Here is a 24,028-nt window from a genome sequence, read left to right as displayed (position 1 = left end):
ATCAATAAAACAGGAAGCCCTGCAATATAATTGCATTCTTATTAAATAGTTTAAAAGTCACACAGGTGACACTAGCTTACAGGAATTACTCCTCTGTGTTTCCTCTTATCAGTTTGCTCTTTTTTGTTTGCTTTGGGCATCTACGGAAGCATCCTAGTGGCAATGAAGAAAAAAAAACCTTGCAGGACATTTTATAAAGGCCTCGCTGAGGAGAGGCAAGGCCCCGCTTAGGAGAGGCAAGGCCCCGCTTAGGAGAGGCAAGGCCCCGCTCAGGAGAGGCAAGGCCCCGCTCAGGAGAAAGGCAAGGCCCCGCTCAGGAGAAAGGCAAGGCCCCGCTCAGGAGAGGCAAAGTCCAGAGATATTTTTTTATTTTTTCTGTCTCATTGGCACACTTCTGCAGAGATCCATTTCTTTACTAATACCTCTTGGAGTAAAAAGTTTGCTTTATCCTTCCAATCATTATCTGTTTGTTAATATCACTACTGTATGTCTAATTCACGTTTATAAAACTGTATAAAATATATTGTAAATACAAATGTCACAAGTGACGAATTTGAAATGGGTTTTTGTGTATTGTTGTTTTTTTTTATTTTTTTACTGGAATCTGCTTATCTCAACCCCCACTTGGTTTGATGTGGTTGTGGCTGACTGTGGGGTAGAACATTTTCTCCCCAGCAACTGGAAGTCCCGCTACAGCCAATGGCCATCCAGGCAGGACTATATAAGGGCTGGATTTGAGAGCAGAAGAGGAACACGGAAGACATGAGGACCCAGGGAGATCCAGGAGGACCCAGGAGGAGTGTGTGCAGACAGAGCGCACAGCCTTGGGGAAATCTACTGAGGAAGATTTACTGTTTGGAATAGCTTGGGAAAAGGATGATTTGGCAACAAGGACTTTGTTGTGGGGACAGAATAACACTGGGACCATATTCAGAATAACACTGGGACCATATTCAGAATAACACTGGGACCATATTCAGAATAACACTGGGACCATATTCAGAATAACACTGGGACCATATTCAGAATAACACTGGGACCATATTCAGAATAACACTGGGACCATATTCAGAATAACACTGGGACCATATTCAGAATAACACTGGGACCATATTCAGAATAACACTGGGACCATATTCAGAATAACACTGGGACCATATTCAGAATAACACTGGGACCATATTCAGAATAACACTGGGACCATATTCAGAATAACACTGGGACCATATTCAGGAATGGGTTTGGAGTTTTTTTTTCTTGTTTCTTTCTGTTGTGTCGGGAGGTTGGCTGTATTTTTTGACTTGTTTTGTTGTGTTTTTTTTCTCTGGCTATTGTATACTTTCATTGGTGGGTAACAATCATTTTATCATTTAAGGATTTCACTAACACGTTTTTTTGGATTTACAACAAATAGCAATTTATTTTTGGACACTTGTTTCTCTTTTTGTTTTCCTTGGTGAAGCAAGGGATGGGTTCAATTGCTTGGGGTCCCAGTGTGTAGTCCAGGACGTTTGGGTCCCCCACGGATCCTTGATGGGGGAAATCATTTTCCTCGATTTCTGGAACAGGGGAAAGGACAATTAATCGTCAAGTTCCAAGCTAATCGTTCTATATTGTACTAGTGATTGACTGTAGTAAAGAAGGTATAACTGTTCTAATTTCACAACAGCACATGTAGTCGTTGATGACTAAAACACCCTTCATGGATAATGCTTCCTGTGGACAAATAAACACATTAATAGTCAATTCCTGTGTGACTAAGGAATAATTTCAGAGACAAACTTTACCATTCTATATATATATATATATATATATATATATATATTCTTTTTACTGAAAAAATTCTCATTAAATATAATTGGCGACTCCATATATATATTATTTTTAATGAGAAATCTTTTCGACACCATGTTTGTTAAAAAATAAATGTAACCCCTTGTGACAGGGTGACTGGGCGGTGACGTCAGGCAGAGGCAGGAAGGTAAATAATCTGACACCAAATACTGCAGATTTCCAAACAAAAAGACGCGGTGCAGCATTTTTATTAACAAAAATAAATAAAATATTCAAACAAAAACACTGTGCTCACAGAGCAAAATAAACAGTTAAACAGAACAAAATCACAAACACAAAAATAAATAATAATACAGGTCAGGCTGGGCTGTATCCTTCACTGTTCCTGTATCTGTTTTTAATTTTAGTTTTCACACTCTCTCGTTCCTCTCGCTCTCTCCGCTCCTAAAACACCCACCCCGAGTGCCGAGAGCTGTAGGCTTTTATATTAGTGACCGAGGCATTACCTATCTATTATTTAATAATCCCCCGGTCACATTCTGCATGGCTTTTCTAATTATTCCTGGCAGAGGACGAGCACCAATCTCGCCTCTGCCAGAATACATTTACATAAAACAAAACAAAACAATAACAAAACCCACGGCGCTCGCCGTCATTTAAAATACATAACTAAACACAGAAATAATAACAGAACACACGGCGCCTCGCCGTCATAAATAATAAATACACAAACAAACACAAAATAACACAGGGGCGGAGGGGGAACCCCCGTTCTGAAAATAAATAAACAAATGAATGTACAGGGCACCTCGCCCTGTTACACCCCTTCTCTGTGGAGGCCCTTGTGATAACCTGTGCTACAGGCATATTTTTTTTTTAATTTGGGACTCTCCTGGCTTGCATATAAATTACTCTGTTCCTTTTCAGGTACCCCTGGTAAACTATACAGTGCCTATAGAAAGACTACACGCCCTTGAACTTTTTTCACATTTTATTGTGTCGGTGCCTCAGAGTTTCATGCATTTAAATGAGGATTTTTCCCACTTATCTACACACCATACTCTACACTGTTAAGGGGGAAAAAAGTTTTTATTGAGAAAAAAATTATATTAAAAATACAAAACTGAAAGATCATAATTGGATAAGTCTCCACCCCCCTGAGTTAATACTTGGTGGAAGCACCTTTGACAGCAATTACAGCTGTGAGTCTGTTGGGATAGGTCTCTACCAACTTTGCATACCTAGATTTGGCAATATTTGACCATTCTTCTTTACAAAACTGTTCAAGCTCTGTCAAGTTCCTTGGGAAGCGTTGATGGACAGCACCTTCAAGTCAATCCACAAATTTTCGATTGGATTTAGGTCGGGGCTTTGACTGGGCCACTCAAGGACATTTACCTTTTTGTTCCTTAGCCACTCCAGTGTAGCTTTGGCTGTGTGCTTTGGGTCGTTGTCATGCTGAAAGGTGAACTTCCGTCCCAGTTTCAGCTTTCTTGCAGAGGGCAGCAGGTTTTCCTCAAGGACTTCTCTGTACTGTGCTCCATTCATTTTCCCTTCTATCCTGACAAGTGCCCCAGTCCCTGCCGATGAGAAACATCTCCATAACACGATGCTGCCACCAACATGCTTCACAGTAGGGATGGTGTTCTTTGGGTGATGCGCTGTGTTGGGTTTGCGCCAAACATAACGCTTTGCATTTAGGCCAAAAAGTTCAATTTTAGTTTTGTCAGACCACAAAACTTTTTGCCACATGGCTACAGAATCTCCTGAGTGTTTTTTTGCATACTTCAAACGGGATTCAAGGTGGGCTTTCTTGAGTAATGGCTTCCTTCCTGAAAGCGTAGCGTTTCAGCTCTCACCTGCTACTTCCTGAGTCTGTGCTTCTGGTCTGTGACGTCACCACACCTCACCACTGCAAGCCATCCTTCACAGTTGGGTGAATGCAGTTTATCAAAGTCTCAGATTCTGAATAAGATGCTCAGTAACCCCCAGCAGTACCATGATTTCTTTACCCATCGTGATGTGGAGTGTGGTGATGTTCCACGCAGAATTTCAAGTGGTCTAGTTGAGATAGCATGGTACCTTCCTTGTGGAGAGACAAACCTGGACATCTTTCCAGAACCTGTAGCTGTTGCCAACCTTCGTGGAGACATTAGTTCATTTGACAAACAATTTTCCTTCTAATGTCACATATCATTGGCAGTCTTTGTTTTTTTTATAGTATCACAGAGATTGAGGGCCATCCCTTGTTAGAAAAACAAGGAGCCAAATTGTTTTAGGTTAAAAATTGTTCAGAGAAGACGCAGGAAAATAATGATCCTCTGAATAACTTGGAATCAGCATTAAAATTAAAAAAAAAAACATCAAATTATTTTAAAGAAGCAGATGAATGAAGCAGACATTGTGAAGAAACTGCGCTCAACTATGAAGGACGTCCTTGGAAACCCACAAAACATGACATTAGAAGGAACATTCAAAGCTGCACTTAACTTAGGGATTGCTGTAGATGAAGAATGTACTAAATGTCAGAAAGCTAAGGAAAGTGCTGAAGAAATAACATCTGGAATCAAAGATGTGGTGCAATATAAAGAGAAGCACTTACCTTTACCTTACCGGGCAGCAGTGTGGAGTAGTGGTTAGGGCTCTGGACTCTTGACCGGAGGGTCGTGGGTAGATTGCTCCAGTAAAAACCCAACTGTATACATGGGGAATTGTATGTTAAAATAATGTGATTTCTTGTAACAATTGTAAGTCGCCCTGGATAAGGGCGTCTGCTAAGGAATAAATAATAATAATAATACAAGGGAAAATTTGTAGGGCATTGGCTAAAATAGAAAAGGAGGAATGCAGTCTACGGAAAGCAGGAGACCAGTCTATTGAAGCCTATAAGACAAGACTGCAAACAGAGAAACAGAACCTACACCAAAAACAAATCGATTCTAATAAAACTAAAGCAATGGAGTGTTTCATCACTGCCATATCCAATGAAAGCAAAGAAGAACAATCCTATTTTTTAAAGTGGTTGAGAATCAACTTGGTTGCTACAGCAAGAACAAGACTTTCAGTTCTTCGTGACGAATACAAAAAAACACGTTGCAATTTCTCAGAGAATAAGGAAAGAATTGCATTTCTGGATGAACAAATATCAAACAGCTCTTTAGGAATCGAGCATTTCATGCGTGAGATGGTGCAGCTTTACGAAGCAGCGAGCTACCTTCCTGAGAATGCTAAATACAGTCAGCAGTTTAAACATCTTCCCGGTCTGGGTGCTGATCTGCTGTTGGATGGCTTCCCTCTTGAGCTGGTGGATGGAGATACATCAAACATCCCTCTGAAATGGGTGAGTGGTGTTCTAACTGAGCTCCATAAGAAAGTCCAACACAAGAGCAGGATGCTGGTTGTCACAGTGCTGGGAGTCCAAAGCACTGGGAAGTCTACTCTCCTCAACACCATGTTTGGGGTTCAGTTTGCAGTCAGCAGTGGCAGATGCACAAGAGGTGCTTTCATGATATTTATTAGAGTAAAATCTTATAAAAGAGCTGAATTGTGAGTTTATCTTGGTAATTGACAATGAAGGTCTCAAATGTCCAGAAATGGTGTCAATTTAGTGGAATGCTACAGAGTCACCTTTGAGAGCAACATTAAAGCTCTTAGGATTGAAATTGAAAACTTTTTGACAAACGTTGACAGCAGCTATTGACTTTCAAAAAGGAATGCAGAAGGTACATGAAATCAATTTGAAACACAAAGCCATGCGTGACAGGGTGACTGAGCGGTGTGACGTCACGGCAGAAGCAGGAAGGGAAAAAATACTGACACCACCAGGCAAGTACTGCAGTTTAAAGTGGCATTTGCCGTTTTTATTAAGCCAAACAACAAAAATAAATAAAATATTTAAACAAAAAGACTTTGCTCACAGAGCGAAAGTAAAAGGTTTAAATATAAACAAGTCTCGAACACAAGTAATAAGAAAACCCAGGTCAGGCTGAGCAAATGCCTTCACTGTTCCTGGAGTTTTAAGTTTAGTTTCGTTTTTGCTCTTCAATCGCCGTCTCTCCACTCTCGCTTCTCTCTCCTTGCAACACCCACCCGGAGCTAGAGAGCTGCAGCCTTTTTATATCATGGCCGAGGGGTTTAACTAGCTTGCAATTAATTATCCTATTACCCCTCGGCCACAATCTGCACGAGTTTATTAATTACTTCTGTGGATCGGACTACCCATCCACGCTACAAAACAAATCGGCTACGCCGTCAAAATACAAAACAATAACAGAAATGATAGATGACAAGCTGAAGGATATTGACAATACCAATGCCATGTTTGAAGTTGATCTAAAGCTGCACATCTGTGGATTTGCTGCCAGAGAATTCCAGAGAGATGCACAAAGATTTCATTGCAGCCAATGATCCTCAGAAACATCTGGAAAAGTCTAAATTGACGTACTGTTGTGACTTCATAGATCTTTACCATGAGAAAGATCAGTGCAAGCAGAAGGCAGAAAAATTTACAAAGCGATGCCTTGAGCCTGCAGTAAGGGATTATGTCATTAAAACCATTGGGATGGACATTGTAGATGAAATGGTGACTGGTACTCACTCCCTGAAATACAGCACCCGCTCAGCTTTTCAGCATTCACTTTTGAAGGAGCTGCTTGAGAAAAAGGATTTTGCAAAATATGTGGAATATATTCGTGACTATGAGAACTTTGTCAAGACTTGGATATTTGACTATTTGCGAGCAGTTCTCTAAAGATGGAATCTTTCAGAATTAGAAGTGAAACGCCTTGAAAAAATAAGAAAGGAAATAAAAGCAGCTATTATGAAAGAAAGTATCTCAAAACATGGAAGCAAACCCATTATTGAAAATATCTGCAGTACTCTAAACCGTGATATTGTGATTTCCATTCCAGCCACAGGAGGAGCTGGTCAAGAGGATGTTTGGTTGTGGAAAGCAGTGTCCGTTCTGCAAGGTGCCCTGTGAGGCAGGAGGAATGTACCACACACAACACCATGCATCAGTGCATCGACCACAAGGGCTGGGAACATACAGATATGTAACCAGCAAGAAACTAACTGAGAATGTGTGTACGTCTGGTATTCAGTGAAAGGAAATTTCAGAACAGTGACACAAAGTGGGAGTCTCATCCCTATAAAGACTATCAGGAATTCTACCACGAGTGGTACATTGCCCCGGATCCCAGTATTGAAGCCTCTGACTACTGGAAGTACGTGCTGACTACATTCAATAAACAATTTGCAGTGGAGTATAAATCACAGCCTGCTGATGTTCCTGAAGAATGGAAACACATAACACAGGAACAGGCACTGAAGAGTATAAATGAGCTGTTTAAAATTAAATTAGTACAGTAAATTAGATTGAATCGCCAGGCTGTCAGCAGAAATGGAATTAAAGGATATCTTTAAATAAACATAAATGTTTTTAATGATAGAATACAAATGTTAGGTAAGGGCTTGGGGGAAATTCTCTTTGATCTCAGGTAGGGGATTCTAAGTTTCCAATATTGTTTTTTCACGTCAATATTGAAAACTATTCCCTCAAGGATGTTTATTTAACCTCCTCAGTCTAAATGTACAATATACTATACATTTTTAATTTGATTTTTGCATTGCACAGATCAGTAGTATGGCAGCCAGGTCTGTATGTGCAGTTAGCTGGACATCTAGGCTTTCTATTGGAGCAGTGTTTACTGTAAAGCATTTGCGTTGTCAGTCTAAAGAAGGGTAATGGAGACTTACAGCAGTAAAGCGCACCTTTTCCGACAATGGAAAAAGATCATGTTTTTAAAAAATATTACCTTCAATAATTTTTCTACATTCATCTTTTCATAAGAACCACCTGATGCTACAAGAATGTAAATAACATCTTGAATTTGGTATTTAGTAATATTTCTTTTGAGGAAAGCATGCTGTACTTTGGAATTTTTACATGTGAAATAGCATAAAGTCCATCCATCCATTATCATAACCGCTTATTCCTTTAGAGGGTTGTGGTGAGCCGGAGCCTAACCCGGCAGACACGGGCGCAAGGCAGGACTACACCCTGGACGGGATGCCAGTCCATCACAGGGCACCACACACTCACTCACTCACATAGAGGGCAATTTAGACTGACCAATCAACCTTAACAGCATGTCTATGGACTGTCGGAGAAAACTCACAATGCGAACACAGGGAGAACATGCAAACTCCACACAGACAGACCCCTAGGCCGGAATCGAACCCAGGACCCTGGCGATGTGAGGCAGCAGCGCTAACCACCATGCCACCATGCCACCCATAGCATAAAGTACAGAATGTATTTGATAAATTGCATATTGATTTAGGTTTTTTAATAATTTTTGGGGGGAAATGAACAATAGGATCTGATTATTTTATTGCAGCACTTATTTTATATTTAATTTTAGGTTTGTACTTTTAATGATTAGTGAGATATGTAAGAATACATATGTGCACATGTGAATGAACATGTTCACTTTGATACTCAACACGGAAAAACTAAATATATACAGTAGGCTAGCCTCCGGAATTATTCAACCCTTGATACAATGCACCTGAAAATAGTTTTAGCGAACAAATGCAAGTGTACATTCAGTATTTGTTGCATAAATAAAGCATGAAAAATTGTATAGACTACCTGTATAGGATATTGCATAAATATCTGTCCAAAATAATAGAATTCTAATTACAGGGTGCTAATAAATCGGGACATTGCAATGTGCAATAACAACAATCTTAAAATGTTCATGTTCTTACAGTTTATATTAACACATCAGGTTTTGTGGACTTGAGTCCAAATATATATGATATTTGATATGATATTTTATGACCCCCCCCCCCCCCATTAGATTTATAGAATTGGTGTATTTTGTGGTTTATGATGATGCAATAGATGTTTCTCTTAAGAATTGTGGTCTTGGGACCGAGGAGGATATATATAGCCGAGTTCAAATCAGCATGAAGTTTTAACATCTACTCTCGTGTAATGGAAATCATTATATTTGCCCCTGTCTGATGTTCTGCATTTCTGCACATTGTTTACCTTGTATTTGGTCAGATTTTTTGTGGATTGTAGTAGTATATAAAGGGAGTCCGAGAGAAAAAATGCCACCAAAGTTTGGTGCTTCTTTCATTTGTTTGGTGTGCAAGGTAACCAAACATGCAATCTTCAGGTGTGAAAAAGTTATTGCCCCCCTAGTTAACTCAACCCAATTAAAGGGATAATTAGAGTGTTTGAGCTGTTTGAGTACTTTGGTTAACAACCAGGCCTGATTTGGGCCAGCCTTGCCCAATATAAATCTGACTAACTCTGGCCCTTACCATCAGAGTGAAGTTGTCAGCACACAGGTTCTAGAGGCACATCGTGCCACGAACAAAAGAAATTCCTGAAGACCTCCCTAAAAAGTTGTTGATGCCTATCAGTCTGGAAAGGGTTACAAAGCCATTTATAAGGCTCTGGGACTCCACCGAACCACAGTCAGAGCCATATTGTCCAAATGGAGAAAGTTTGGGACAGTAGTGAATCTTCCCAGGAGTGGCCAGCCTGCCAAAATCTCTCCAAGAGCAAGGCGTAAAATCGTCCAGGAAGTCACAAAGAACCCTAGAACAACATCCAGGGATCTGCAGGCCTCTCTCGCCTCGGCTAAGGTCAGTGTTCATGACTCCACCATCAGAAAGACACTGGGCAAAAATGGGATTCATGGCAGAGTAGCAAGGTGGAAACCATTGCTCACTAAGAAGAACATGAATGCTCGTCTCAAGTTTGCCAAAAAGCAACTGGATGATCCTCAAGAGGTCTGGAACAATGTTCTATGGACAGAGGAGTCAAAAGTGGAACTTTTTGGCCAACATGGGCCCCGTTATGTCTGGCGAAAACCAAACACTGCATTCCACAGTAAGAACCTCATACCAACAGTCAAGCATGATGGTGGTAGTGTCATGGTTTGGGGATGCTTTGCTGCATCAGGACCTGGACGCCTTGCCATCATTGAAGGAACCATGAATTCTGCTCTGTATCAGAGAATTCTACAGGAGAATGTCAGGCCATCCGTCCATGAGATGAAGCTGAAGCGCAGCTGGGTCATGCAGCAAGACAATGATCTGAAACACACAAGCAAGTCTACAACAGAATGGTTGAACAAGAAATTTGAAGTTTCGGAATGGCCTAGTCAAAGTCCAGACCTAAACCCCATTGAGATGTTGTGGTAGGACCTGAAATGAGCAGTTCATGCTCGAAAACCCACAAATGTCACTGAGTTGAAGCAGTTCTGCATGGAGGAGTGGGACAAAATTCCTCCACGGTGCTGTGAGAGACTAATCAATAACTACAGGAAGCGTTTGGTTGCAGTTATTGCTGCTAAAGGTGGTGTAACCAGTTATTGAGTCTAAGGGGGCGATTTTACTTTTTCACACAGGGGCATTGGGTGCTGCATAACTTTCTTTAATAAATGAAGTATGTATCAAATTTGTGTTATTTGTTCTCAGGGTCCCTTTTATCTAATATTAGGTTTTGGTTGAAGATCTGATAACATTAAGTGTCAAAAATATGCAAAAATGCAGAAAATCAGACCGGGGCAAATACTTTTTCACAGCAATGTATATCTAAAAACCAACCATGTATTCAATAGATTAAAATACATAAATTAAGGAACCACACTTGGCATACACATAGTCCCGGGAGTGTGCAACGGGGTATTTATATTTTCGGGGGGGGGGTCCTGGTTTTACCGAAATTGAACCAAAAAGGATAACGGTCTGACGTCACTTCTGTCTGACGTCAGTGCTTGGCAGCGTTGCTTTCGACCGTTCCATTTCACTGAATAGGGAGACATTGATTAGCCTAAAGTTCAGCACACATGGGTCAGATCTGTGTTTCTGTCTGGATAAAACTGGTAATCAGTGATAATAATTATTGTGTGTGCCTTCAGTACTGGGGAAACTAATAATAATGTGTTCATTTAGGAAATACGTTTTTCTTTCTTCTTAAGCACTAGTTAAATAATAAAATGTAAGCCTCGGATAAGGCGTCTACCAAATGGATCAAAAATAATGAAGACTACAATGTATTTGTTATGACACCTCCTGTTTTAAACTCCAATTGCTTTTTGTTTATTGAAGATCGTTGTTACGGGGTTTGTGATTATTTGTTTCTATCAAAGTTGTAATTTGCTTTGTTAAACGAATGATCTGACTGACAGCTTTACATGACCCGGCTTGAACAAAACTCTTGCTCGTCGAGGAACACATTGAGTCACATAAAATAAATACATACTGCCTGCTGGATACGAAAAAAGAAAGAAGTCTGTCAATACTTGTAAACGCAGTACTGTAAATGGTTATGATCTTGTAGTGTAGGTTCTAAAAAAAAAAAAAGGGAGAGAGATAATGTTTTGCCAAATAGAATAAAATACAAATGCATACTATTATAGGTGTAATGGGGTCGAAAAGACATTTTTATTTTGCACTTTCTATTTATTATTTGTATATTTGATTTCTGCACGTTTTCTTTGATAGGGCACTTTCATTGATTTTGTAGCACTGTTATTGTTCCTTCCCCACTCAGCTAATTAATTAATGACCCAGTAATTGAAAATACGCAACTGACTATAAATACCCCTTGATTTTAGTTTTGCAGGATGGCCATCCACCGTTGTCTTGTCTTGTCTGTCTGTGCGTGTAGGAGAGGGGACCTGAGACGGAACGAAACTAAAATAGATGGTAAACCTAGTACTTGTTGCTAATGCTGTGATGATGATGATGTCGTTGGGATTAATGTTTATCGATGTCCCCTCTTCTGCACTCGCTGGTGTTTTGTGTTTAAACCGGTTGTTTTAATTTTCGGATTTTTATTGTGATTTTAATCAAAACCCTTGTTTAGTCGTTTTTTTTGTACAAAGCACTTACGTGCTATTGTAATGATCTGCTGCTAATTCTTAATTCTGTGCAATAAAACATTATTTTAATTGACACTAAGTGTGTCCTGGTTACTCTCTTCCCTGATTTCCCCTCCGAAAAAAAATAACTTTAATTCTGAGGGTGCAATTCCCTCGCTGGCGTAGTCAGGGCTACCTTGCAGGTGTTACATATGTATGCGTGTTATATTTAAGCACATACATTAAACACTTTCTGCTATTTGTTTACTGTATATCGCTGCCAAAAGAAGTTTGAGATGTTTTAAATTAACAGCGCGCGCTGGTCCACAAAGTTGTTCTTCAACTGCTACAAAATGTTTATCTTGAAAGACCTTCTTCACAACGCAAAGTCATTTACTGACAGGTGGGTAAAATCATTTGTGTTGATTTAAGAAACCCCTGAAATGAGGATGTATCAGACAGCAGTAGAACATCCACGAGAAATAAGTTATTTAACTTTTGTTAATAAAATGGGTGAATAACAATATATTTTTTAGAAAATATAAGACATGGCTGATGACGATAATCAATCGGCCTGAATTGAGAAAATAAATAAATTAATACAACTCGCAGCGAGTAGTCTAAAGCCGGTAAAACAAAACAAAAAACATTACAGGACAGTATATTATTAATAGTGACAATACAACTGTAGTAATAATCGAAATGCATGTAACCTGTTATTGTTATTTCATTTAATAAATACTCTTAGTATATCACAGATTATTATATACATTTTCAGATATCCAAATCACTATACAGAATTCTATTTATTACATTTCCGAAACCTTTTTTTCCTTTGGTGGTTGATCCAAATATCTCCTATATAATTCAGGTAAGAACTGACAAGACTTGAAAGATGCATCTGACAGATAGAAGAGAGGTACAGCCCTTGCTTTCCCCTCCTTTCCAGCCTCAGATAGAGCCATTGCTATCCCCACCTCTCCAACCTCAAGTACAGTCCTTGCTGTCGCCCTATCTGTAGCCTCTCTGGCAGCCGTTGCTGTCCCCATCTCTCCAACCTCAGGTACAGCTGTTGCTGCTTCCACCTCTTCAGCCTCCAAGGCAGCCGTTGCTGTCCCCACCTCTCCAGCCTCCGGTACAGCCATTCCTGTCCCCACCTCTCCAGCCTCAGGTACAGCTGTTGCCACATCTGCTGCCTCAGGTACAGATGTTACTGTCCCCACCGCTCCAGCCTCAGGTACAGCCGTTGCTTTCCCCACCTCTCCAGTCTTGGTACAGCAATTAGAACATAAGAAAGTTTACAAACGAGAGGAGGCCATTCAGCCCATCTTGCTCGTTTGGTTGTTAGTAGCTTAATGATCCCAGAATCTCATCAAGCAGCTTCTTGAAGGATCCCAGGGTGTCAGCTTCAACAACATTACTGGGGAGTTGGTTCCAGACCCTCACAATTCTCTGTGTAAAAAAGTGCCTCCTATTTTCTGTTCTGAATGCCCCTTTATATGATCTCCATTTATGACCCCTGGTCCTTGTTTCTTTTTTCAAGTCAAAGAAGTCCCCCGGGTTGACATTGTCTATACCAGGGGTGCACAATTCCGGTCCTGGAGGGCCGGATCCCTCCTGGCTTTTGTTCCAACTGTGTTCTAAATTACTTAATTAGACCAATAATTGGTAATAATTGATCCAATTAAGTAATTTAGGGCAAGGTTGGAACAAAAGCCAGGAGGGACACCGGCCCTCCAGGACCGGAATTGTGCACCCCTGGTCTATACCTTTTAGGATTTTGAATGTTTGAATCAGATCGCCGCGTAGTCTTCTTTGTTCAAGACTGAATAGATTCAATTCTTTTAGCCTGTCTGCATACGACATGCCTTTTAAACCTGGGATAATTCTGGTTGCTCTTCTTTGCACTCTTTCTAGAGCAGCAATATCCTTTTTGTAACGAGGTGACCAGAACTGAACACAATATTCTAGGTGAGGTCTTACTAATGCATTGTAGAGTTTTAACATTACTTCCCTTGATTTAAATTCAACACTTATCACAATATGTCCGAGCATCTTGTTGGCCTTTTTTATAGCTTCCCCACATTGTCTAGATGAAGACATTTCTGAGTCAACATAAACTCCTAGGTCTTTTTCATAGTTCCCTTCAATTTCAGTATCTCCCATATGATATTTATAATGCACATTTTTAAGTAAATACTTTACACTTTTCTCTATTAAATTTCATTTGCCATGTGTCTGCCCAATTCTGAATGCTGTCTAGATCATTATGAATGACCTTTGCTGCTTCAACAGTGTTTGCCACTCCTCCTATTTTTGTGTCGTCTGCAAATTTAACAAGTTTGCTTACTATACCAGAATCTAAATCATTAATGTAGATTAGGAATAGCAGAGGACCTAATACTGATCCCTGTGGTACACCACTCACTCCATTTTGAGGTTTCTCCTCTAATCAGTACTTTTTGTTTTCTACCTGTTAACCACTCCCTAATCCATGTGCATGCATTTCCTTGAATCCCTACTGCGTTCAGTTTGAGAATTAATCTTTTGTGCGGGACTTTGTCAAAAGCTTTCTGGAAATCTAAATTGACCATGTCATATGCTTTGCAGTTATCCATTTTCAATGTTGCATCCTCAAAAAAGTCAAGTAGGTTAGTTAGACATGAGCTCCCTTTCCTAAAACCATGCTGGCTGTCTCCCAGGATATTGTTACCATATAGGTGATTTTCCATTTTGGATCTTCTTATAGTTTCCATAAGTTTACATATAATAGAAGTCAGGCTTATTGGTCTGTAGTTACCTGGCTCGGTTTTGTCTCCCTTTTTGTGGATCGGTATTACGTTATTTTCCAGTCTGTTGGTACAACCCCTGTGTCAAGAGACTGTTGCATGATCTTGGTTAGCGGTTTGTAAATAACTTCTTTCATTTCTTTGAGTACTATTGGGAGGATCTCATCCGGCCCAGGGGATTTGTTTATTTTAAGAACTCCTAGTCCCTTTAACACTTCTGCCTCTGTTATGCTAAAGTTATTTAAGATTGGATAGGAACAGGTCGACATGTGGGGCATGTTGTCCGTGTCCTCCTTTGTAAAAACCTGTGAAAAGTAATCATTTAATATATTTGCTTTTTTTTTTCTTCAACTATGATTTTGCCATTTGTGTCTCTTAGACATTTAACCTCCTCTTTGAATGTTCTCTTGCTGTTATAATATTGGAAAAACATTTTGGAATTGGTTTTAGCCCCCTGAGCAATATTGATTTCTATCTCTCTCTTGGCCTTTCTAACTTCCTTTTTTACTTGTGTTTGCAGTTCCAAGTACTCTTTCTGTGTGCTTTGTTTTTGGTCCCTTTTAAACGCTCTGTAAAGTGCCTTTTTTCGCTGAATATTTTTTTTAATTGATCTATTAAACCATTTTGGCCATTTTGTTTTAGATTTAGATTTGTCTACTTTTGGGATGCAATTGTTTTGCACCTCTAGTACTACATTTTTAAAAAACAGCCATCCTTTTTCTGTGGATGTTTTCTCTATTTTACTCCAATCTACTTCTATTAGTCTCTGTTTCATACCTTCGTAGTTTACTTTTCTAAAATTGTAAACCTTAGCTTTATTCATTCACTTTTGGGGTTTTAAAAAATTTCAAATGAGACCATGTTGTGGTCTGAGTTTGCCAATGGCTCTCTGACCTCTGTTTTAGTTATTCTGTCTTCATTATTTGAAAAGACTAAGTCAAGGCATGCCTCCCCTCTAGTCGGTGCCTTGACAAATTGCGTTAGGAAGCAGTCATTTGTCATTTCCACCATTTCAATTTCGTCCGTCGTGCCCCCCACCGGGTTTTCCCATTTTATACAAGGGAAGTTGAAATCCCCCATTAGTATGGCTTCTCCTTTTCTACACGCATTTCGAATGTCATTGTATAACAGATTATTTTGCTTGGCGTCTGAATTTGGCTGTCTATAGCATACTCCTATTATTATGCCCTTTGAATTGTTGTCCATTATTCTGACCCATATTGAATCGGCGTGGTTTTCTTTGTCCTGATTCAACACCTGGGCTTCAAGACTATTTCTTATGTATAGCGCTACCCCTCCGCCTCTTCTGTCCTGCCTGTCTTTCCAGTGTGTGTCGGGTTAGCCTCCAGCTTAACCTTCTAAAAGGATTAAGCGGTTATGATAATGGCTGAATGGATTATTTGAAAATGTACAGAATATTACACACGTATACATGTTATTTATATATTAGCAGACACCCTTACCCAGGGTGACTTACATGTGTGTGTATGTTACATACAACTTTTGTTCCCTGTCTAGGCCTACCCCAGAAGGTTACTTCGTCACGCTGGTTCAGTCTTAGTTAGGTCTCTTGTCTTGACCCTTAGCAAAACGGTGCTCCTCCTACTAGAGTACCAGGAACAGGACAGTTAGTTCGCGGGCAATGGCTCCCTCTGCTGGAGCACAGTGAGCCCATAGGTAAGTATGCAGGAACTGGCTCCCTCTGCTGGAGCACGGCGATATCAAAAGGTAACTCCTGCTTTCGTGGTAAAACAGTAACAAGGGCAAGTGTACTCGGGAGCGTTGAAACAATACAATAGCTCCTGCTATAGTGGTGAAGCTGTATCAAAGGTTGATATACTGGAGTGCGTTGAAACAGTACGATAGCTCCTGCTATTGTCGTAAAGCTGTAGCAATGGTAGGTAAACTGGAGTGCGCTGAAACAGTTCGCTAGCTGAACACAACTCTGGTGTCCGGCCAATGTGCTCAGCTGGTTGCAAAACAATAAACAATTGTCCATAAACCCTGCCCCATTGTCCGTGCCTTGTTTGCAGAGTCCCACACAGTACACAGAACAAAACAAACTTTTCCCGTTTCAAAACTTAAACACAAAGTACGCCCACGCCAGGACTTGAGTCGGCTCGGGTAACTTTCTACTTTGCAGAGATTATACTCACTCTCTGCTAAAACTAAATAAAAATCAACTGTGTCATCTTCACAAACAATAGTACGACTATTCAATTATGCACTGTACTAGTTTGCAGAGATTATACTCACTCTCTGCTACAACTAAATAAACGTCAAACAGATAGACTTGTTTTTAACACAAGAAACTTCCTTTTTTATAACGTGTGTAATCGCTAGAAGTCTTCAACAAAACAGAGATTTTTCGAAACGAGATTCCAGAAGTCTGTAGATCTCTCTGGTGGTGTATTCCCCACTGCTACACACCCCAGAGTGATCTACTGACTTCCTTATATGTCAGTCAACCCCGCCCTCTTTGATTCATGAAACCAGGGCTTCTGGGTAATGTAGTCTTTTAGGCCAGTCGGCCATTACTTAAAGGGCCTATGCCCTTTACTATCACAATATATATATACACAGACACACAGAGAGAGTCGCATCAAGTGTTGCTTGCAGCAGTAAAAGCTTTTATTGCATTAAAATAGAAACGGGTTACAGTGGAAAGGAATGTGGTCTTATTGCATTTCCATTCACAACAACAGGAAAGGAATTACCAAAGATAATCAATTACCACAAATTCATACCAATATCACTATTCTGGTACAAGATGATAATACAACTATTTCTAATCTAGGACGAACAGCTCCTTATGAGGGAAGAGGGTGCTGTTGAAGCGTATATCGCAGCATTTTGCAGAGTAGAGACTGCAAATCCTTCACAGCAGAGTTTAAACTCTCTCTGTGAGCCCGAAGGCTGGAGGTCAGCATGTAGGACCTTTATAATGCACAGGCTTCTTATCCTTACAAACTAAACAGATATGAACTTGGTACTTATTATTTGCTCTATAAGAACATTTTAATTTATTTTGGATGCATTCCGAAATATTGAATAATTTATTGGACACATTGACACCTTCATGGTCACACACATGTTTCACATCTTTCGCTTTAGCAAATATGAAAGTGTTTTTATCTTTGCATCTTCCATATTCATATATATGTCTACTACGTATTTCCCGTGTGCAGAATTCATCACTACCCTGTTCATTTTCACCTGCAATGTGCCTGTTTTTAAAATCTTCGTAATCGGCCGTGACTTGGTTTTTCTCCTGGTCGCAGGTGCACTGGTAGCTGGTCAGGGAGACCCCAGCACCAGGCAGCTGGTTGAGGTAAGCCCCACTCGGGAAGGAGCGAGACTCCAGGCCCCATTCTTGGGAACCTGCAACCCACAGAGAGAGCAGACACCCGTCCATCATAGTGAAGGAGCTGAAGCTGAAGGCTCCTTCACTCCCAGCAGCAGCTCCCCCCAGCAGCTTCTTCTTCTTCTCTGGGAGGGACGGCAGCTCCAGCTGCTCCCCAATCTCTGGGTGGAAGAGGCGGGCACAGGGCTTCTGGACACCAGCATCAGAACCACCCGATGAGGAACTCTTTACAGACTGGATGTGGGAAGCAGCCAGCAGCACCAAGGACACCAAGAAGAAGATCTTCAACATCTTTGACTGGAGCTGCAGAAAGTACAAAGAGGATTGAATGTAGGTGTTGTTGCAGTGATGCAGGGATTACAAAATTGTAAAAACTAGGAAACATATTGTGCTTTCATTGTTTTCTCATACTGTGCTTTTATCAAATCTTGTTTTTTAAAAGGGGAACTCAATTTGTTGTGTGTGTGTGTTGCATGTTCCCATATGTTGCTACTACAACTGTTTAAGTAAGGTGTACGTATTAGATTTTTGTTGACATCCTGACCACTTCTTTTACACTTATTAATTTGCAGTGTACACAGTGCTCTGATTCCAAGATGGTAGAGGAACTTCAGGAATTAATTTCCCATCATCCTCCAGCTCATGTGTGCATGATGGGGGTGATGAGAAATGTAGTTCTGAAGTTCTTCTGAAGGGAACATATGAAGCTGTCTTTGAAACACAGCACTGTAGCCCAGCTGCAATTTAATAGTGTAAAAGAAAGTGGTCAGGATGTCAAAAATAATAATAAAAACAATACACATACCTTACAGTTGTAGCAACATATGGGACACAAAAAAACACAAAAAAAACAACTTGAGTTCCTCTTTAAATAAAAAAAAAACCTTTTCATTCAGCCATAGCAAGAGGAAATTATTAATTTATTTCACAGCAGACAACATTATCCAGAGACAATTGCAATTACTGTACAAGATATCACGTTATTATTTTTACATACAATTATCCATTTATACAGTTGGTTTGTTTTTACTGGAGCAATCTAGGAGGTAAATTGCCTGCCTGCTTGCTCAAGGGTACATCAGTAGTGTGTGTGTGTGTGTCCCACCTGGGATTGAACCCACACAAGACCCTCCGGTCAGTACAGAGCCCCCCTAACCACTCCTCCACCTGGGATTGAACCCACACAAAACCCTCCGGTCAGGAGTACAGCGCCCCCCTAACCACTACTGCACCTGGGATTGAACCCACACAAGACCCTCTGGTCAGGAGTACAGAGCCCCCCTAACCACTACTCCACCTGGGATTGAACCCACACAAGACCCCCTGGTCAGGAGTACAGAGCCCCCGAACCACTACTCCACCTGGGATTGAACCCACACAAGACCCTCCGGTCAGGAGTACAGAGCACCCCTAACCACTACTCCATGGTATCAGACAAAATGAATGTATCACTCAAAAAAGAACTCTTCATTAAAATGTTTTTTTTTTAATTATTATTTTTTTATTTGAATAAAAACATGAACCAGACCTGGAATGAAAATAGTTGAACAATTTTCAAATATGACACTGAAACAAACAAGTGATTCCAGCTTAAATAGTCTCCTGAATTCAAAGCAGGTTTACTCCTGTCCTTGTGTAACACGTGTGTTTTGTGTTTCTTTTTTTTTTATTATTAGTAGTACTGTTTTGTTTTACTTTATTTAGTTATTGATTGGTTTGTTTACATCTGTCCCCTTTTGCACAGCTGCCGCTGGTTAGACCACTGGCTCCTTCATTGTGTGTCTGTTCCCCCGCCGTTCCCCTCCCTCCACATATGCCGTGGCTGTATCGGCATGAGATGATCTCACATCCCTATGGGAGGCTGTGTGGTGCAGTGGTTAAAGAAAAGGGCTTGTAACCAGGAGGTCCCCGGTTCAAATCCCACCTCAGCCATTGACTCATTGTATGACCCTGAGCAAGTCACTTAACCTCCTTGTGCTCCGTCTTTCGGGTGAGACATAGTTGTAAGTGACTCTGCAGCTGATGCGTAGTTCACACACCCGAGTCTCTAAGTCACCTTGGATAAAGGCGTCTGCTAAATAAAAAACACAAAGAAACATCTTCCACCTGCAGTCAATTTACTGATTATCTCCTGCAGAGAACAAGCTGGGTGTTGTAAACCGGCTACTGGCGGGCTGTTGGAACCTGGAGAGAAGCTGAGAGCGAGCGAGCAGCTGGTAAAAAGAAAATTTGGACTCTGTGCTCATCTACATCTGTACCTGTACTAGAAATTGACGGTAGTAGAGTAGAGTTGTGGTGAGCTGGTCCTTTTGGACTTCTTTTTTATTGTTGTAGAACAAGAAGAAAAAGAAGTATCCTTGCAGACCTAGTCGGTATTTGTTTTTTCTCTCTGCTAATACTCTCGGCTCTGTTTTAGCAGCGCGTCAGTCTGGTGTTTGTGTGGATGTGTGGTATTTTTGATATTATGCGCGGCCGGCACGTTGTTTTAAACTGTTTGTAAATTGTTTTCTTTAGTTTGTTGCATTATATGAGTCTCATAGAGGAGTGTGTTATTGAAGTATATTTCTAGCGTTGTATATTAATGCAATTAGCCATTTTCTCTGCTAAGTCGCGGTTAACTTGTACCTAGCTACTATAGTTTGTTTTGTAGAATTAACTATTTAGTTATGTCAGGTTGTTTTATAGACTGCTTTTGTAGATTAGTTTTGCTGTAGTTTTTATTTAGATTAGAAACACTTATTATTTGTGTTACTGCACGTTTGTAATTGATATTGCTATATTTTGATTGCTGTGTTTATTTTATTATTGTTGGGTTTTATCTTAATTGATTTTCAGAGTGTTTTGGTTTTCATTATTTTGTTCTATTGTATTGTCAGTTGAAACTGACCCGCCTCTGCCCCCTCTCTGGGTTGTCTGGAATTGTGAAAGGGTTAAATTGTCTTTTGAATTTGTTAATATTATTTGCTGTATTTCTTCTCCTGTCTACAGTTCTTCTCTTCTGTAATAAGACTTGTTGATTTTTAACTTGCCTCTCTGGTATTTGTGAGAAGGGAACGACTCGTATTGAAAACACAAAATAGAAGAACCTGTGTGTTAAGAATAATATTTTTATAAAATTATTTTATATATAAATTTTAGGATTCAATCCCAAATGGCGTAGCCGGCTACAACAAGTATTTTAAATTAAGATTACTGTTATCCAGGGTTACACTTGTTAGCCTTTCATCAATAAAGATGCTTCACATTGATTCCTAGGAATTTGCAGATATTTAAGTATTTTCAAATAATATTGAATTGTGAAAAATAAATAATCTGAATATTTTTAAATCCTTTTCACTTTTGGAAGACATATTTGAATAGTTTAAAATAACTGTGAAATATTTCCAATGTAACTGTGTCCCAGTTAACATAGGAATATGTAGTAATGTGGCAAGGCTGTTTGGCTAATCTAAGCTTGTCTCATCTCTACAAAACTTTTGGTTCTAGGTCCAATGGATTCTGTATCAACAGTATGGCTGGAAACACATCGCAGCCCCTCATCCCCTCGTTGTGTGAAGACTAAGTAATACTCTAATTAAAAATATTTGGGTGATTCCTCACAGCGCCAGGGTCCTAGGTTCGAATCCGGCCTAGGGAGTCTGTGTGGAGTTTGCATGTTCTCCCTGTGTCTGCCGGGTTAGGATCCGACTCACCACGACCCTCTAAAGGATTAAGCAGTTAATGATCATGGATGGATGGGTGATTCCGTGGGTGTCAAATTAATAAGTCAAATGTTTTAGAGAAAGTATATTCCCAATGTAAACTAAGGGTATTAATATAATTAGAATATGTGGTCATTGCTATGAAATATGTATTAAAATGAAATTCTACACATGTTTCTAATGTTGAAGTGTTTAGAAGGGTGCTGGTAGAACAGTCTCCATTTAACTTCTATTTATCAAATTATGAATAAATGTAAAACATATCTACAGACATGTGAAATGTCTTGTACTATACAGTGCAATCTTTAACAGAAATATTTGATGCAGCTGGTTCCTTTTTCAGAGATAAAGAAATTGTACAGCTCTCTATGCAGTGTGTGCAATCATTTATCAAACCAAACTGGTGTGATGTCAAAGTGGTACTTTGTTAAAGTGCAACCTTTACCAATTTCTGACAGGTGGTTTGCACCCAGCAAAAAGTGGTACCTGTTGCAGTACATGAACTTTAACTGTTTACCATATTTTGATTTTACTGCTGTCAAAGTGGTAGATTAATATTTCAATTATTTTATTAATTTCTTGGACACCCTTATCCAGGGTGACTTGCATTTGTTACATTTATATCACATTATTTTTACATACAATTACCCATTTATACAGTTGGGTTTTTACTGGAGCAATTTAGGTAACATACTTTGAACCAAGGTAGAGCAGCAGTGTGGCCCCCACCTGGGATTGAACCCACGACCCTCCGGTCAAGAGTTCAGAGCCCTAACCACTACTCCCACTACTACTTCAAATATTTTCAGCCATTCAGTATTGGACTTTGCAAAAAATACATTGTCCAACAAATGTGCATGTTTTTTTTTTTTTTTTTTTTTTTAAACTGGTGTCAAAATTATTCACACCCTAAACATTCCATCATCCATCCATCCATCCATCCATCCATAACCGCTTAATCCTTTAGAGGGTCGCGGTGAGCCGGAGCCTAACCCAGCAGACACAGGGCGCAAGGCAGGACTGCACCCTGGACGGGACGCCAGCCAATCACAGGACACCACACACACAAACATGGCAAATTCGAGTGACGAATCAACCTGAACAGCATGTCTTTGGACTGTGGGAGGACCCTAAACATTAAAATGCAACTAACTTCGGACAGAAATGTATTTATTAAAAAAAAAAAAATGTATGTACACTTGCTTTTTTTGTTGCTAAAACCAACTTTTTGTTACATTGAATCAAGGATATGAATAATCCTGGAGGCAGCTGTGTGTGTATAAATCACATTTCCAAGGGGGGGGGGGGGGGTTGAAGAATAGCCCAATAATAAACATTTTATTCCCGTTGCCAGGCTTTTCTAACATACAAGGTTTAAAACTTTTCACAGTTGTAGTATAAGTCTGGACTCCAGGAATGAAAATGTATATTAATCAAGCAAATAATTTTACTTGGTTGTGATTTCATGAATGCTTGCTTATGGTCTGGTGGTGAAATAGAAATCCAGGCTATTTAGTTGCCAAATTGGCTTTTTAAGGAACCTGAAATCAGTTGCAGGGGTCGTGAGCAAAATGGTCATAGTGAGAATACACTGCAACCTCTATTTGTGCTCTAAATATTTCCCTTTCTGAAAATCAGGCTCTATGTGTTTAAAATCTATAACAAAAACACTATCCTTATTATAAATGCACACAAACATTTAAAAAGTATTACAAATCATAAATAAGTCTAATAGTTTATAAAATAAACACCACAAGGTTTATTTAGAATCATAAACGCAGTGAAGTTTTTTAAAAAAGTGTGACAAGTGTTTTAAATTAAACACTCAGTCTCGGTGTACGGTACTTACTCAGTGCAGAGGCGTCTTGTTCAACACGGGTTCAAGTGGAGGGTCACTTCAGTCACACGGCAAAGAAAGCAGTTCCTATGCTCAATGAAGTTTGATACAAGACAATTTGCACTGAGAATATATACTGTAACTTGAGTGTAAAAAGCCTGTGGTTTTTATTCATTAGAGTTGAGAGGGAGGGACGGTTTGAAAGAGGCGTCTTGTTGTGGTTTTCTTATTCTTCTTATACTTGTATGTTTTAATATATGAAGAGTTTCATAACAAAATGAGTTAAATGCCAATTCCACACATTTCCAGATATTGCTGTAGATTTACTCCTGGAGGGGTAGACTTATCATCACGTAGAGTAAAAATCTCCATGTGAAACACTGCGGTATTTCACTTGTATTGTTTGTTTTATTGTTCCTCCTACTAACATAGGAATTAATAGTATCTAAAAAAAAAAAAAAAAAAACATCAGTTTACCAAAATCAGTGCAAATGGATATTGAGCATTTGGAATGAAGCTCTTCATATATACTTTTGTTTATTTAGTTCCTATCTAATTTATTAAATCCATGTTTCTCCTTTCTCAAATAGCCTTTGTGACTAAGGTTACACAACTGAGAGTTTACAAACCTTTTCCATTTTCATTTGACATCA

The 24,028-nt window shown here is 39.6% G+C and overlaps 1 protein-coding gene across 1 annotated transcript; it reads right to left on the bottom strand.

The window, feature by feature from the left end:
* Positions 1–17,131: 17,131 nt before the first annotated feature.
* LOC117407737 (uncharacterized) lies at positions 17,132–23,471 on the bottom strand. The gene is made up of 2 exons (XM_059018294.1): positions 23,388–23,471; positions 17,132–18,140 (listed from the first exon to the last, which is right to left on the bottom strand). The coding sequence occupies exon 2, from the start codon at positions 18,126–18,128 to the stop codon at positions 17,397–17,399; it is 732 nt and encodes a 243-aa protein (XP_058874277.1). The 5' UTR covers positions 18,129–18,140; positions 23,388–23,471; the 3' UTR covers positions 17,132–17,396.
* Between the last annotated feature and the right edge of the window lie 557 nt (positions 23,472–24,028).

This window comes from Acipenser ruthenus, chromosome 58 (assembly GCF_902713425.1).
Source record: "Acipenser ruthenus chromosome 58, fAciRut3.2 maternal haplotype, whole genome shotgun sequence".
In the NCBI taxonomy this organism is placed as follows: domain Eukaryota; kingdom Metazoa; phylum Chordata; class Actinopteri; order Acipenseriformes; family Acipenseridae; genus Acipenser; species Acipenser ruthenus.
The sequence above is the reverse complement of the archived record's forward strand: the minus strand, read 5'-3'. Positions and strand labels throughout refer to the sequence as shown.